The sequence below is a fragment of the Homarus americanus genome, unplaced genomic scaffold, assembly GCF_018991925.1.
Source record: "Homarus americanus isolate GMGI-L3 unplaced genomic scaffold, GMGI_Hamer_2.0 scaffold1024, whole genome shotgun sequence".
In the NCBI taxonomy this organism is placed as follows: Eukaryota; Metazoa; Arthropoda; class Malacostraca; order Decapoda; family Nephropidae; genus Homarus; species Homarus americanus.
In genome coordinates this window covers 3340415-3356031 of record NW_024715228.1, presented here as the reverse complement: position 1 = coordinate 3356031, position 15617 = coordinate 3340415, and the positions used below count along the sequence as shown (strand labels likewise).

The following is a 15617-nucleotide window of genomic DNA, read 5'->3' as shown; positions in this document are numbered from 1 at the left end:
GTGAATAGATTTGTTTGTTACTCTGAGATGAATAATTAGTCTAATAAAGAAATTGGTAGCAGCACAGAACCCTGAGGAACGCTGGCATTAATAGTGACAGACAAAAGACCATCCAGAACTACAAGCACTTCTATGGTCAGATATAAAAGAAGAATTTATAGGGACTAAAAAGGAAAGGCCAAGAAAGGATAATTTTCCAAGTAAGAATTGGTGCCAAACTCTGTTAAATGCTTTAGAGTTGTCAAGGGCTTCTGTATGGTTTTCACCATTACAGCTTAATGATTGGGATACTGAACACGTAAGGAATTATAAAATATCAGCAGTTGAGCATCCAGTACAGTGGCCATAATGGTGAGTACTGTATCATTGTCAAGGTGTTTAATAATATAAATACTGGTTAACATCTAAAAAAATCTTGGCTATTGAAGTGCGGAAAAATTGGTCTAATTTCAAGTATTGGTTTATGTGTTAGCAGCTTTCCATGAGGGAGGTAAGGCTGCAGTACAGAAAGAGTCTGGAGAGTTTGGACAGAAGAGGAGAAAGTTCAATACACGAGCACTTTTGAGAACAAGTAAAGGTATCTCATCTGGGCCCTGGAGCCTTCTTAGTTTTCAAAGAATTCATAAATTTTATTTCATTCTGATGGTCAAAATTTATGTCAACACCAAATACAAATAAGGTATACTTGGAGAAGAGATGAAATAGAATATGAATAAACGTCTTTTAATCTGACAGTTAATGATAGGATCAGAAGACACAGAGAGGATATAAAAATAACAAGCAATACCTGGTGTTTCCTGGATTTACCATGAAAGGGAAATGTATTTACAAGATGAAATAAATAGGGACAAGAGAAATGAAGGTTGATTGGGAAGAGCCGAGGGGGGGAATAGTGATGAAGCAAAAGTGGATACCTGTAGTGAGTCCCAGAGACTTGATGGCCCTGCATAAACAGTATTAATAAGGTGGAATCACTAAAACATCTTTACCTCACCAATTGTAAAGTGAGATACCCATTTAAGGCAGGCTGGGTGGACTAAGGAATGATATGGGATTGAACTAGTGACATCTAAGAACAGGAGGTGAGTGTTGTATCAAACTCAGCTTTTGTAACCCATTAAGTAAGAGTACTGTATAGTAGACAGATAATGGAGGATTTAGATATGGCAGTAGAGCAAAAAGAATACAGCGGTGATGTAGAAAGAAGGTGAAGTATAACAATAAGCATGTTAATGACCGACACAATAGAGTATAAAGCTACAGTCACAAGGGATATGTTCCTTGGCAAGACTGTAACTAAGGTATCCATGATTGGGGAGGTGGGGACCCATTATAACATGGTGGAACAGGGGGTAATATCCTGGGCCATCTAAACATTACCCCAAGAAGACCTACAACTGAAGTACTGTACCAAGTCATGTAGAGTATACGGACACCATAATGTTGTATAGGATATACTGTAGAACCAACATGTAAAGCACAGCAAGAGATATCACTGTACAAAATCCCATATAATTGCCTGGTAAGAACCTAACAATAAATGTCAATCTATGTAATAATGAGCAAGAAATTGTCAGATAAATCAACTTACAGGAGAGATAATTATGACGCCTGTAGGCTGAGCAGCGAGTGTTTCCATAGGTGATGCAATTTACAATAATAATGGCAATAATAATATTATTAATAAAAAAATAACACTAATAAACTTTACTAATAAAAATTAAAACAATAATACAGTAATAATATAATGAAAATAATAATAGTGAATATAATACAGTAATAATAATAATACAGTATACCACAATTCACACAACAAAAAAGGAAGTGTGTTGTGCTGGGCATTCCTGTGCTTTGATTAGCTGAGCTAATGTATATAAACATTCTTTGACCATCGCAATGTGTAATGCTAGAGAGTCCATATCTAATAATAATTCTATTCTTATTTATATACATAGTACTTAACTGTAAAGTACTGTACTCTAGACTGATAAATTTAGCATTTATATATTCATTTCAGAGCACTGTACCTGTATAATACTGTATTTACAATAAAGTACTTTACTGTTACTCTACTTTTGGCTTTCTATGTAAAATTATTGTACAAAATTGAAAGTACCAGTAGAGTATACACATATTATAGTCATTGTTTAGAGGTTGTGGGTTCAGGAGAGAAACACAATACAGTACAGCACTCTACTTACCTTATACTGTGAAAAATCTATAAGACAGAGTGAAGGATCAATAACTGGAAAGTGGGGAGGAACAGGTATGAGAGAGGCTGACATGACAAATGGTTGGAAAAGCGAGTGGGAGAGGAGGTTACGAGGCACCGGTCTGTCCTCCGGATCCACTGTCAGACACAACTGCAGAAATCCTCTCATGTCCTCTGGCAGCCTCTGTGTTAAAAAGATGATGTAACAAAGAGTATGTCAAATATCTGTATAAATATAATATCTCTCCAAGCACATCTCAATAATTCAAAACAACTAGTCAAACCTTTGTACAGTACATTCAGAGGCCACCACAGTAAGTATACTTACGTTAATCTTTTCTACAGCGTCATGAGTCTGTGCCAAATGAAGGAGTGGATCACTTGCTAGAGAGAGTCTTAAAACCTCTGAAACTAATCGTTCAACTTTTTCGTGCCTGAAATCATAAGAAAACATTGACATTCCTTACAGGTTCTAGTAAAGCCTGGTATACCATAGCTTATACTGTAGTGATTTAGGGAAATTAAAATATTTCCAGCTAGCATGAATAATATTATTGTGTCTAACCATTTAATTACATCCAGAATAACACATAAACACAAAAAGTTACTTTGAAAAACCACCCCATACACTTGTAATGCCTCCCATAGTACTTTTATCTTCACCCTATCATATGTCCTTTTCTAAATCTACTATAAATTATTAAAACCATCTGTTAGTAATAAAAAAATAAAATAAAAAATATCAAAACCAAGGAAAAAAGGCATAGATAATTTTTGGGGGGTTTAAACAATGGTTTAAACCACTGGTTTAAATGAGCCAACCCTGTGCATCATACGGGTAGTTAGATTTTGTATTATAATAACAATTGTTACATTGTTGTCATTAGTATTTTGTGTCTATGTGTGTGTTGATACAGTATTTTGGGTGTCTGTCAGTGTACTGTATACCAGTGCCTTACTGTGGAAGGTGTGAGCCTGTGTTAATTAGGCACATTATGTACTCTAATTCAATGGACCGGGGACTGCCAAGACTGAAAACACACTACTTTCTCTCTTTCTTTGTCTTCATACTTGTGTGCACGTATGTGTGTTATATATCTATACAGTATACGTCTCAAAACTACACATATTTATTCTTTCATGCAGATATTTATACCTTTACAGTACAGTACAGTACAGGTATTCCTAAATTGTATCCCTCCCACTATGACTATAGTGTATATATCAATCTTACAATTACAAGAGAAATATTGTAATCATCGGCCACAACTTGCCTGCCAAACACCGAGCATCCCATAATAATCTCAGTCAGAATTATGCCAAGGGACCAAACATCCCAAGCTGGATTACCAGACACAGTAGCACCACCAGCACCTCCTTCTTGACTTCCTCCCTGGAGTAGGATTTCTGGTGCAGTGTACTGGATACTCCTAGGGATAGAGAAATTATATAAATAACCATTAATACAGTATTGCACAATATAGATCTTCATGTCTGGGACCCTTGAGACCAAGACCAGACAGGTCTTGAGGATTATCTGGCTTCCTGGGTCGGGTTCCAGGTCATCTATGTTACCCTCGACTTACAGTAAAATACAGTGGTCCCTCGGTTAACGAATGGTTCGGTTAACAAAATTTCGGTTAACAAATTACCTTCCTTAAGAACCTTCAATTCAGTTAACGAACAAAAATTTGATTAACGAAATCCTTACTAACATCACTTTTTGTTGTGAGCATCAGCTGATGGGCTAGTCTGCCAATTCAGTAATTAAGTAATCTGTTCTATGTTTACATTAATTTCCAGTGGAGTAAACATCAAGAAAATTGTGCTCTTTAATATTTGTGCATTTTTTATATTAAAATTATTGGTCATTCTAAAATTTAGCCATCCAAGCTCTGTCTACATAAAGTTTTTCAACTATTATTTTTGGCTCAACATATGTAACTTTATTCATTTATTGAAACACATTTACATGCACACACTGTCCTAAGGGCAAAGCTGTATTGTACATGTAATCAAAATAATGTACAAAATGAATACTAAAATTTTAGTCTAGTGCAAACTATTGCATGTTTACATTCAAATTAATCACTATGTATAAGAATTCCAGCAATGTAAATAATATTCTCCCCGGTCACTTCTACGAAATTTTATATTAAAAAAACCAAAAACTCAATCTAAAGGAAATAAATAAACAAATAAATACTTCACTAGACCTTCGGAGCCTAACTGTCAAACATGTCACTGTCACCCCTCCCTCCCTACCCCCCCTCCTCCTAGCAAAGGTTTGGTGGTTTTCAGTAGGCTTTAAGTTTTTATTTTATATAATATCACAGATTAAAGTTGGGAGAATATAATTTGCATTGCTGGAATCCTTGTAAGACAGTGAATAATTTGAATATAAACGTCATATATTTTGCACGAGATAAAAATTTTAATACATTAGTACATTTTATAATGTAAAGTTCTCTAACTGTATTTTTGGGTAGATTTACATAAATTTCTTCATTTATTTTCATAAATTTACATGCACACACCATACTAAAAGAAAAGTAAAAGAAATAAGTGACCTAAAGCAAACCTGTAGTGTACATGTACTAACGGTACTAACAATACTAAAATTGTTATGTCTAGTGCCGGGTAGATATTGGAAGCATAATGTGTTGTCTAATGGTAGCCCCTGCTGCTATATGGCATCACGAAAATTGTGACCAAGTCCCAGGTTGCTCATCTGACTTTCTGCCTCAATTAAACACAATTGCAGGGTCTCAATTGTTTCTCTTACTTGACAACACAACATACATATATTATTTCTCACTATTTCTTTTATTTCTTCATAGTTCTTTTTTATTATTATTATTATTTTTGTTATTATTATTATTGTTATCAATACGTATTATTTTATTTTACTTTTATTATAAATTTTATTTACTATGAATAATTATTACATTTTCACCCCCCAGGCCCTGATGTGGGTCAGTGACCTGTGCCCGGGTGGGCTAATCCCCTTAAAAAAAAAAAAAAAAAAAAAAAATTATAGCTTGTTTATTATATTCAAATTAATCACTATTAATAAGAATTCCAGCAATGTAAATAATATTCTCCCCGGTCACTTCTATGAAAATTTATAAGCAAAAAAACAAAAACTCAATCTCAAGGACATAAATAAACAAATAAATACTTCACTAGACCTCTCAGCACCAACTGTCAAACCGTATCACCTCACCTCCTGCTCCCTCCCTCCCTCTCCCCCAGCTAGGGTTTTAGGCTTACAGTGTTTATCTTATATAAAATCTCAGACTAAAGTTAGGAGAATATAAGTTGCATTGCTGGAATCCTTGCAAGACAGCGAATATTTTGAATATAAACGTCATATATTTTGCATAAGAGATAAAAATTAATCACCTGTATCACATTACAATAGTGATTTAAGAGTAAGAGTGTATATGTACGTGTATATATATATATATATATATATAGACAGTGATTTAAGGGGGATTTAGGTGAATTTTAGGAGTGTTTTTGACTTTATGCATTTTTGGCTTTACTTTGTACGTATACAGGTATATACTTTTCTGTGAGCTGGAACCAATTACACAATATCCCATTGAAACAATGGTTTCGGTTAACGAAATTTTCAGTTAACGAACGACCCTCTGGAACGAATTGAGTTCGTTAACCGAGGGACCACTGTACTGTATGTCAAGTTTTGCATCACACATACTGTACAAACTCAGGTTTATTTATTGATTCAATATTACATTATCATATGATCAGCCTCGCCTGGTGTGCAACTTATTTTGATTGATATAACATCTTCAATAATAGAAAAATAAATACAATACAGTACATAATTTATAATGACTTAAAAAAAAAGGATAAGCTGTATGACAAGGTATTCACTCAGGATGTATTCCTACAGAAAGCTCTCAGCAAATCTGCATACAACAGGATCATTATAACATACTGTATAGTATATGATGAGGAGATATATTCCTAACAACATTATTTATTACCTTGATGGCTCAATTTAGCTACTTGTACACTTAGACAACTGATTAATGAACAATCCGGGGTATATGCAGACACACAATACACTACAATAATAGGTATTGTTTATTAAGTGCTGATAAATGCACTGTACAATAATATTTACTACATGCTGAAGACGATGTTACTGTAAGCATGAAAGAGATGGAGAAGCTGGCAACATGGTGAGGGACATCAGTTGTCGGCACTTTGGAAACAAGCACCGGGAATTTAATGCAAAGCAATGACTCATCTGGGGTTAATTGTGGGATTCTTTTTAGGGAAAGTTAATAATTTTATGGTAATATTTTATCAATATGGCACCAAATGAACCTAAGTAATATTGAAAGTTATGGAAAGAGTGATAAAGAAATTTATAAGGGAAAGATTGGACATTAATAAAATGCTGTTTGGATTCATGCCATGCAAGGAGGCTACAAAGGTAATATCTATGATCAGGCAAATACAAGAGAAATACCTAGAGAAGAAGATAAAGTTTTACTTTGTACTTGTAGACTTAGAAAAGGCTTTTGGCAGAGTACCTCTATAGTAGTGCAGTGGACAAAGAGAAAGTTAGGGGTCTTGTTTGAGTTATGACATTGAATGATGGCTCAAGAACCTGAGAGTAAATGGCAAGGAAAGTCAGGAATTTGAGGAGAAAGTAGAGGCCCATCATGGGTCTATCTTGAGCCCTGGGAGTAAGAGGGTGAATGACCTGTGGTAGAAAGTGGAAGATGACCAGGTGATGCCTGTTAATAGGGTGTTGGCAGTAATCTAATTATATGCAGTGAGTGTGGAAGGTGCAGTGATGTGTAAATGCCAACATTATATAAATAAGACAAATGAATTATCTCAAGATGCATACCCTAGAGGAAAGGATACAGCAGTGGCTGCTTCTGTCATATAATGAAGACCATAGTTGTACAGTTTGGTTCGACCACATGGATCTATCAAGATGTTATCTGGGCTTAAATTACAGTTGACAGTTCCAAAGTTGTTAAGGTATACGAGGCCTTGAAGTACCTGCAAGACAAAGAGGTACACTTAACTAATAAAACTGTATAAATCTACAAACAATTTTGAAGATTAATGATTTTTTCAGCTACAAGTAGGAATGATAAAGCCTTCCAAACAAATGATAAGTCAGAACTGCAAAAGTGAATCTAAATGGAAAACCCCTATCCTCTCTCCTCAGCAAATTTCTGTATGTAAGAATGTAATGTAACTTCAACTATACAGTACAATGGAAGGTTATGGAAAACAGGTTTCAAATTATGAGATTCCAAGTTATAGACATACAGTATTTTCAGGAATGTACGAACAATGTTGTATGTAAACACCTGACAATCCATGAGAACAAGATCACAAAATCTTAAATTGTATGTCACACTATACCTTATGGCAGAACATAGTCATGAAATAAAATAACCTACTAACATCTGAGAGCATATTACAAACTACACAACTTTACTCCATCCTGTCAACCTACCTGATGAGCTAACTTGGCCAGGCCTCGGTAACTCCTAAACTCAGAGTATTTCTGCACAGCAGTCCTCAAGTTCAGTAGATAATACTCTTGTATCACCATTATTCTCTCTATAATAATGAAATGACAAGAAAATAATCTTTATACTTGTACATATAAGGAGGGTGATGCTGTATGTTACAGAACTTTTGGTGTCACAGGTACAGTAAAAATACACAGTGCAGTACTGTACAATTACATACATTTGGAATAGGCAAATTTGATCCTAAGAACTCCTTTTATTACTGAGGCAGTGAGGAGTGACCTGGAAATATGCATACAGTACCCAGAAAATCCTTAAGGAAGAGTAACTGGTAATAGCTGATGAGATTGCTTTTCATATAAAAAAGGGAAACAGGCATTCATCTTACTCTAGCTCCCAACTTCCTACACAGAATTTTTGTATTGTTTTAAAAGCTACATAAAATAATTCCTCAAACATAGGAATATGTTTCATGATTTAGGGACTCAAGATCTCCAGCAAGATTACATTATGGAATAAATACCAGAAATGTTAAACAAAGTGTCAGGTGATGCAATCAATATCTACCAAGAAACTCAAACACTCAACTGTCAAACCCATTACTGTACTGTACTGTACCAATAACTAAGTAACCCACAACTATTGACAAGTCACCAGCATACATGGAATATCCAAGTGTGTAACCTGGAACACTGAGGATGAGGGCATGGCACTACATCTCCACTCATTCTCTAACTCAACATCAAAGAAAGATTTAGACAAAGCTGATCAGGAGGGGAACTTGCTTAATAGAAGCCACTGGTGTAGAGAAACTTCAGACCTGTTTCTGTTATGAGATAACTTGCAACATCCAAGTGGTTATGCTCTTGAAGGTTTGTCCAAAACTGTAAAGCTATTTCCCCTCAACTTCCATTATAAATATGGGGATGTGTTTCTATATAAAACATTAATTTTTTACTAAACTACTGGTATATAGTAGAACTACTGTACCTATATTACTTCCATTTTTAAATGAAGAGAAATTTGAGACGCATTCTTGAAAAATTAACCAATAATTACATTTGATTTGGGAGTTTAGTTTCCAACTGTGCCTTTTTAGTCTCATAGGCATATAGTATGTATGCAAACTGTAGAATAACCATTAGAATCTAAAAATATTTTGTTGAATTGTATCTTTTCTGTATCACAAACACTGGAATCTAGCAACATACACTGCACTACAATAAATGACACCAGTAAACTGCAGATTTATTCATCACTTCATTCCTTAGCTTGGGCAAAAATCCGTAGGCTAATCAGTACATCATCAGTTGGTGGTTGGCACTAGTAGTAGTGGCTATACCTTCACTTAATTTACAGTAATAAGCAATATATCTTACCTTAACTGTTTCAGCCCATGCAAATAATTTTAATTTATTTGCAACTAGAATTGTAAAAGGGAATGCATGTAAAATATACAGAAAAAAGGCTGCAAAGTTTCAAATCAATTGGCCAAGAACTAAATGAGTAATTGTTAAGTGTTTGCAAAAAGAAAGAAAGTAAAAGAAGCACAGGAAAAAATGGCCTCTCCTTTGGGTGAGACATAATACAAGTCATCAAACTACTGCTTGAATAATTCAAAATAACTCACCATGTTTTCCCCTATGAATATCCACATAGGAGCACAAGTGCGGATGGTTGATAAGGTGTAATGCTCGAGCTCGACCATAGATTCTGATTGAATTTGGTGTGAGGGGCAACCCATTGCTGCCACATGACTCACTAGGGTGAGCTGAGGCAAAGAAAGTGGATGCACCAAGGTGTGCTAGACCCAACTTTGGACTAACTGGGTACATTGTAATACGTAAGGGTTCTTCTCAGAAACAACAGACTCTGCAGACAAACAAATCCGTATTAATAATAATAATACTGTACTGTAACAATAACATTAGCTGGTCTTTGTTTCTCAAATGTGCCAGTTCTTCTAAAGAATGTACTACGGTAGCACTCGAAACACTACAGAGTCAAAGACTTCAGAATAAAAAGAAACACTGTACTACAATAACAAATGACAAAAAGTGACAGTTCGATTTCTATCATTCATATACAGTACAGTACCAATAAGTTTTAATGCTTCCTAAACCCTGTAATTCTCCAGTACTTGAAGATGAAAGAATGTACTGCACAGTAGTTATAAAAGGTTTAAAATAAGTAGTTTTATGAAGGACTAGTATGTACTTCATCATACAGTAATTTAGTTGAATGTCATACAAATACTCTACAGTACTGTACTGTAGATGAAGCAGGTTTGAGACAAATGAGGTATAAGTCTTTATCAACTCAGTAAACTTGATCAACTCTGCATTTAATCAATCAATAAATCAAGGTGTTGTTAACATCATGGCTAAAGACCCACAACCAGAACCTTCCACTCCAAACATTTTTAAGAGTGTCATTACCAAGCTTCTGCTCCTTCTTCAGGATCCAAGTGAAATATCATTCATCCAGCACAGTCTCTGCCTTCCCTTGGTCACTCTACCCCTTATTTTAACCATTACTATCTCAACCATTATCCCCCTCCTCTCTACGTACTGTATACAGTATATATGGCCAAATTATCTTTGCGATGACTGAAAATTGAATGATCCAAGAAATGTAAATAATACCTGTAGTTTAAATGAGTTGCTCCCCTTAATTACCTACTGTGTGACATTTCATCTGCCATCTTCTACATACTGTATACCTGGGCATTAATTCTGTATACCGTAACAGTAGAATCTTAGATTAGGTTTGGTAGGTAGTTCAGTTTAATTAATTTTATGAATGATATACCTGAATTAACATTGATCCCTCTTAGTAATTATTGGCAACTGCTAACATTAATGAACAAACAAACTTATAAGAATATAAAATTAAGATCCATAGTACCTTTATGTAATCATGTAATCACTGAGATGAATACATTGTGGCGTTGGATCTTGGTTGGTGCCGACGCATCCATAAACTGTCGGAGAAAGAAATTGTAAAATTTTTATCACACAAGGTGTATTTTTCCATCACTTTTTTATGAATTTCAAGATGTAAGGAAACATTTATTGTCTGGTGAAATTTCCTGGGCAATATCTGAGAACAGCACTACCACCAGAACGAGTTGTTCTATTTTATTCTTTTTTTTCAGATATTATTATAGTACAGGGGTAGGTAATTAAAAAAAGACAACATTTACTAGAACTGAATAGAACCTGACCAAACAAACCAAAGAACCTAACCTAACTTTACCGGTAAAACTTTAGTTTCGGTCATCCCTGTATTTAGATATCCAAGCTATGTACCTAACCTAACCTAATGTAACCTAACCAAATCTAACCAACCTATTATCGCCAGGGGTTAGACCCTCCCCCTTTCTAGTGAGGGGGTTAAATTCCTAAGATTCCCCAGACGACTGAAATTTAAATAATACCACTTTATCTACCTAACTTTCCAGCCAGGGGCATACTAGAGTCCCTACATACTGAGAGTAGTGACATAGGCGGTCCCGTGTCTAAATAGAAAACGCGGCTACTGGACGCCATCTCGACGCCACCGAGCCCCTCCATTGACGTTGACCTGTGGAGTCACACAGATCATATTCCTGGTTGGAAGTGGACATAGTGTGTAATGCCGTGCTGCTGTGCCATCAGATGTACTAATAAATTGGAGAAGGGATTTAAACTGTATAGATTTCCTCCAAAAGCTGAAAGAAGGAAAATATGGGTAAACAAAGTTGGTTGTCCGGATTGGAAACCGTGTCCATCATCTTATTTGTGTCAGGTGTTTTATGGGTGTGCTGTCATACACTAGGTGAGCAGGTTCACTAGGTGAGAAGCTCATTCTTATTTTCCATAGAAATCAGTATAAAATATAAGAGTTACACAAGGAATATGGACAGATGAAGAATCCGCGTAGCCTATTAAAAGTTACGCGAGCAAATTCTAGTCACTTATTATGCTTATTTATTTCCCTTGTTTTATATAAGCTGTGTCCTTGTGTTATTCTTGCCTGACTGAAATATTACCTGCATCAGCCTTCTAATTGTCATAACATTTTGCAGGAACCCTTTGAGGGTGATCAATTTGAGAACAAGTGAGTAGTTGGCAAACGGAAGCTCAAAAGGACTACAGCACCAACTCTCTTCTCTCACCGCGGTGTTCCCAAGCGTAGGAAATCTCCCATTATGCGAAACCACCCTGGCTCTTCTACAGGAGAACATATGAAAAGTTATGTTCAATCTGATCACACATATTGTGACATGCAACCAAGTGATAAGACATTGAATGTCTGTAACTTTCTAATACAATATTACTTTTACTTTTATCCTCTTCACCACTGATCGGTTTGTTAGTCGCTGGGGCGATCGGTCACGTCTCTGATTACTTTTCCTTTTCTTTTATTAGAGAGTATTGACAAATATCCACAAATTTTAAATATTTGTAATCAATACTATCTATCTATCCATCTGACTGTCTATCTATCCGACCAGAAGGAATTGTCTGAATTGGTTGAAATTTTTTCTACACACTAATATATTAAACACATAAGTGGAACCGACAATGTATAGAACCTGACCTAACATACCCAACCTTTATCAGCATAAAATATTTACTATGATGATGAAAACATGTGGAAAAAATTAACAAAACCAAACAACTCTTCTGGTAGTAGTGCTGTTCTCAGACAGATACACCCCATATCGTCGTCAATCCACATCGTCACCGACCCGGTTCGTCACCAAAACCCCAACTCGTCACCACTAACAGTCGCTGGTATTAGTGACAAATTGTAGGTTATTATTTTACACAAATACAGACGACTCGAGATGTATTGTGTCATTATTATACATGAATATTAATTATTTAATAGAGAAAACGTTTAAAACATTGGTAAATAAACAAAATACAGAACAAATTAAGGTGATTTGGAACCAGCGCATAATCCACTGAGCAGTGAGATGATTGCAGGCATATTAACAATGTTTTTATATTTTATTTTCGTCTTTAATAAATTATCTTGGTGTTTTTAATTATTTTATATCCCAAGCAACAGTTATTTTCGTGTATATATTGATGGGAATTAACAGGGTTACGAAAGGGGTAGAGCAGTGGTAAATATATGGGCAGACCCCGATTAAAGTTTTGTTATACACTAATTTTATGTATTTTCACTATCATTACAGAATTAAACTGTAATTATTGATGACTGTATTAAATAATATGTCACTAGCTTTAAGGAGTAAGGATAATATGGAACAGTAATGAGGATGAATAACACTCACAGCTGAGAGTGGAGAGAAATGTTTATAATCCACATGGTTCGTGTAATGTCCATGACGTCATTTAGAGCTTGTATTTCTCAAACTATTTTATTGACTACGTGGAATTTCAATATTTTGCATGCATATTGTATATATATATATATTTGTTTTTCTTCATATAATCATACATATCCATGAATGTTTTTGTGTATGATAGCTTGTGTATGGTGACACAAGAATGACGTCACATACCCTAAACGACTCCATCCACTGTCCGGTAAACGCCCCCTTCTCATGTCGGGGGTACAGGGTACAGTATTAACAATAATGGTCACGTTAATATTGACGCTGGCATCTACAGGTGGATACACCTCCTTAACCTAACCTAACATTAACTTAATATAACCTACTCTTAATTTAAGTTAATATTAACTTAATATAACCTTTTTTTAAGGTAACATTAACTTAACATAACCATCTCTTAAGGTAACATTTACTTAATATAACCGTATAAGGTAACATTAACTTAATATTGTGGTGGATTTCTCCCCTTCAAACGCTGTTTGTCGCTGAGTAGCCGACCCCGCGAATTCCCCAGTGTATGCCTCGTGGTCTGGGTCAACCAGCGCCGCCTTACATGACGGTCAACTATTAAGCCACGCCTACCTCCGCTGTAAAAGACTTGATCTCGTGGTGACCTCTCTCTTCTTCTAGCTACAGCCGCAGCCAGCAACACCGCCTCCTCCGCCTGCCTGGCGGTCCTCTCTCCCGCCGGCGAGCTTGGCGACCCACAAGCTGTCCTTCTCTGAGCGTCCTCACCAACCAGCTCTCTCTACATCACGCTTGTAACCATGCTGCCTTCCCAGCACCAAGCTGCATTGTACATCCAATACAACATGTATATAGAGAGCACATTGTGAGTTTCCTTTCTCCAACCCATCCTGAGTGTGAACCAAACATCACATACCCCACAATATAACTTTCCCATAAGGTAATATTAACTTAATATAGCCTTCTCTTAACTTTTACTTTTTATTTTTATCCTCTTCAACACTGATCGGCTCCTTAGCTGCTTGGGCGTTCGGTCACGTCTCTGTTACGCACTGTTGGCAAGTACTGGGCATGAACTGGCTCCTGAATGTACCTGAACCTACTCCAGTGTTGGTCAAGTCTGGTCTTGAAAGAGCTCACACTCGGTGCCGTCACAACACTCACTCCAAAAAAGTTTACCCACACAGTTTTCTGGACTTGCAGCTTCTTCAACCTTGAGCTGTGATCCATTTGTGGAGCGGGCGTTCGTCAGCTCCAGGTAAGGACACTGGACAGAGTAGTGCCCTTTGAGATGCTTATACTTGTACACCTCAATTACGTCTCCCCTTCCCCGTTTGTAGTATAAGTTAGGCAAGTTCAAGCGCTCCAATCTCTCAGGGTAGTTGACGTGCCGAAGTGCAGGCACCAGTCTGGTGGCCCTCCTTTGAACATTTTCAACCAACTGACAGTCCCTAGCATATCTCGGGGACCAGACAGGGTGACAGTACTCCAGATGGGGAAGCACTTCACTCTTGAAGATCGTTATGAGGGACGGACTGTCTAGATATCTGAACGACCTTCTTATAAGACCCAATAATTTATTTGCCTAATTTACCTTCTTCTCGCAATGGCCCGAGAACTTCAGCTCATTGTCAACATACACACCTAGGTCCTTCTCACATTCAGTCTCAAATAGTGCAGTTTTCTCATCCCATTGGGACATATGATACGCCTTCTTTTCCGTTGGTACGCCCCAGGTGCATTCTCTTACACTTCGTGACACTGAATCTCAGCAGCCATTTCTTCGACCATTCTTGGAGCTCACAAGAGGTCCTTCTGCAGCTCTTCACAGTCCGCTTTGTTCTTGATTTCCCGAAATAACTTGGCGTCATCCGCAAACATTTGTATGGAGGAGTGTACGTCAGGTACAGATGATGATTTCGTGCCATTAACCACCACACACTGCTTGCGGTCATGTAGAGTCTTCTATCCACGCAAGGACTTTTCCCCAAATTCCATACCCTTCAAGATTGATTTTCAGCCTTACATGGGGTACTCTGTCAAAAGCCTTGGCAAAGTTTAGGTATATATTGTCGATATTACCACCCCGTTCCAGAATATGGGTCCAAATATCCAATACCTTGAGCAATTGTGTTAAGTAGGAGCGCCCAGGCATAAAACCGTATTGGCAATCCTTTACAAGGTTGTTTCGTAGATGTTCCATCGCGGCATCTATGATATATAATACTCTCAAGTACCTTACATACTATGCTGGTCAGGCTCACTGGTCTATAGTTGTTCGTGGAGTGACGATCACCGTTCTTGAAGATAGGACTCGCATAAGCCATTTTCCAATCACTGGGGACCTTTTGTTCATCTAGGTATTTACAAAACAGGATCTTCAAGGGCTCAGCAAGCTTGTTGCACAACTCTCTTAGCACTCTGGGATGCACCATGTCAGGTCCGGGACTCTTTTATTTCTTATACCCTACTCTGTGAACACAGTGAGGGTCAGTGCTGTGTCGAACCATCTGTCCTCAAACACATTAACTTAATATAACCTTCTCTT

General features: G+C 36.7%; 1 protein-coding gene across 1 annotated transcript in view; it reads right to left on the bottom strand.

The window, feature by feature from the left end:
* LOC121856045 (TBC domain-containing protein kinase-like protein) overlaps positions 1 to 13090 on the bottom strand; it is a 35023-nt gene extending 21933 nt beyond the window's left edge. The window contains exons 1-8 of the mRNA XM_042351317.1: positions 13040 to 13090; positions 10657 to 10732; positions 9380 to 9621; positions 7731 to 7837; positions 7107 to 7264; positions 3487 to 3642; positions 2541 to 2646; positions 2202 to 2396 (exon numbers count right to left, since the gene is read on the bottom strand). Of these exons, the coding sequence (XP_042207251.1) occupies positions 2202 to 2396; positions 2541 to 2646; positions 3487 to 3642; positions 7107 to 7264; positions 7731 to 7837; positions 9380 to 9584 (927 nt within the window). The 5' untranslated portion in view covers positions 9585 to 9621; positions 10657 to 10732; positions 13040 to 13090. The remainder of the gene's footprint in view (positions 1 to 2201; positions 2397 to 2540; positions 2647 to 3486; positions 3643 to 7106; positions 7265 to 7730; positions 7838 to 9379; positions 9622 to 10656; positions 10733 to 13039) is intronic.
* Positions 13091 to 15617: the final 2527 nt, after the last annotated feature.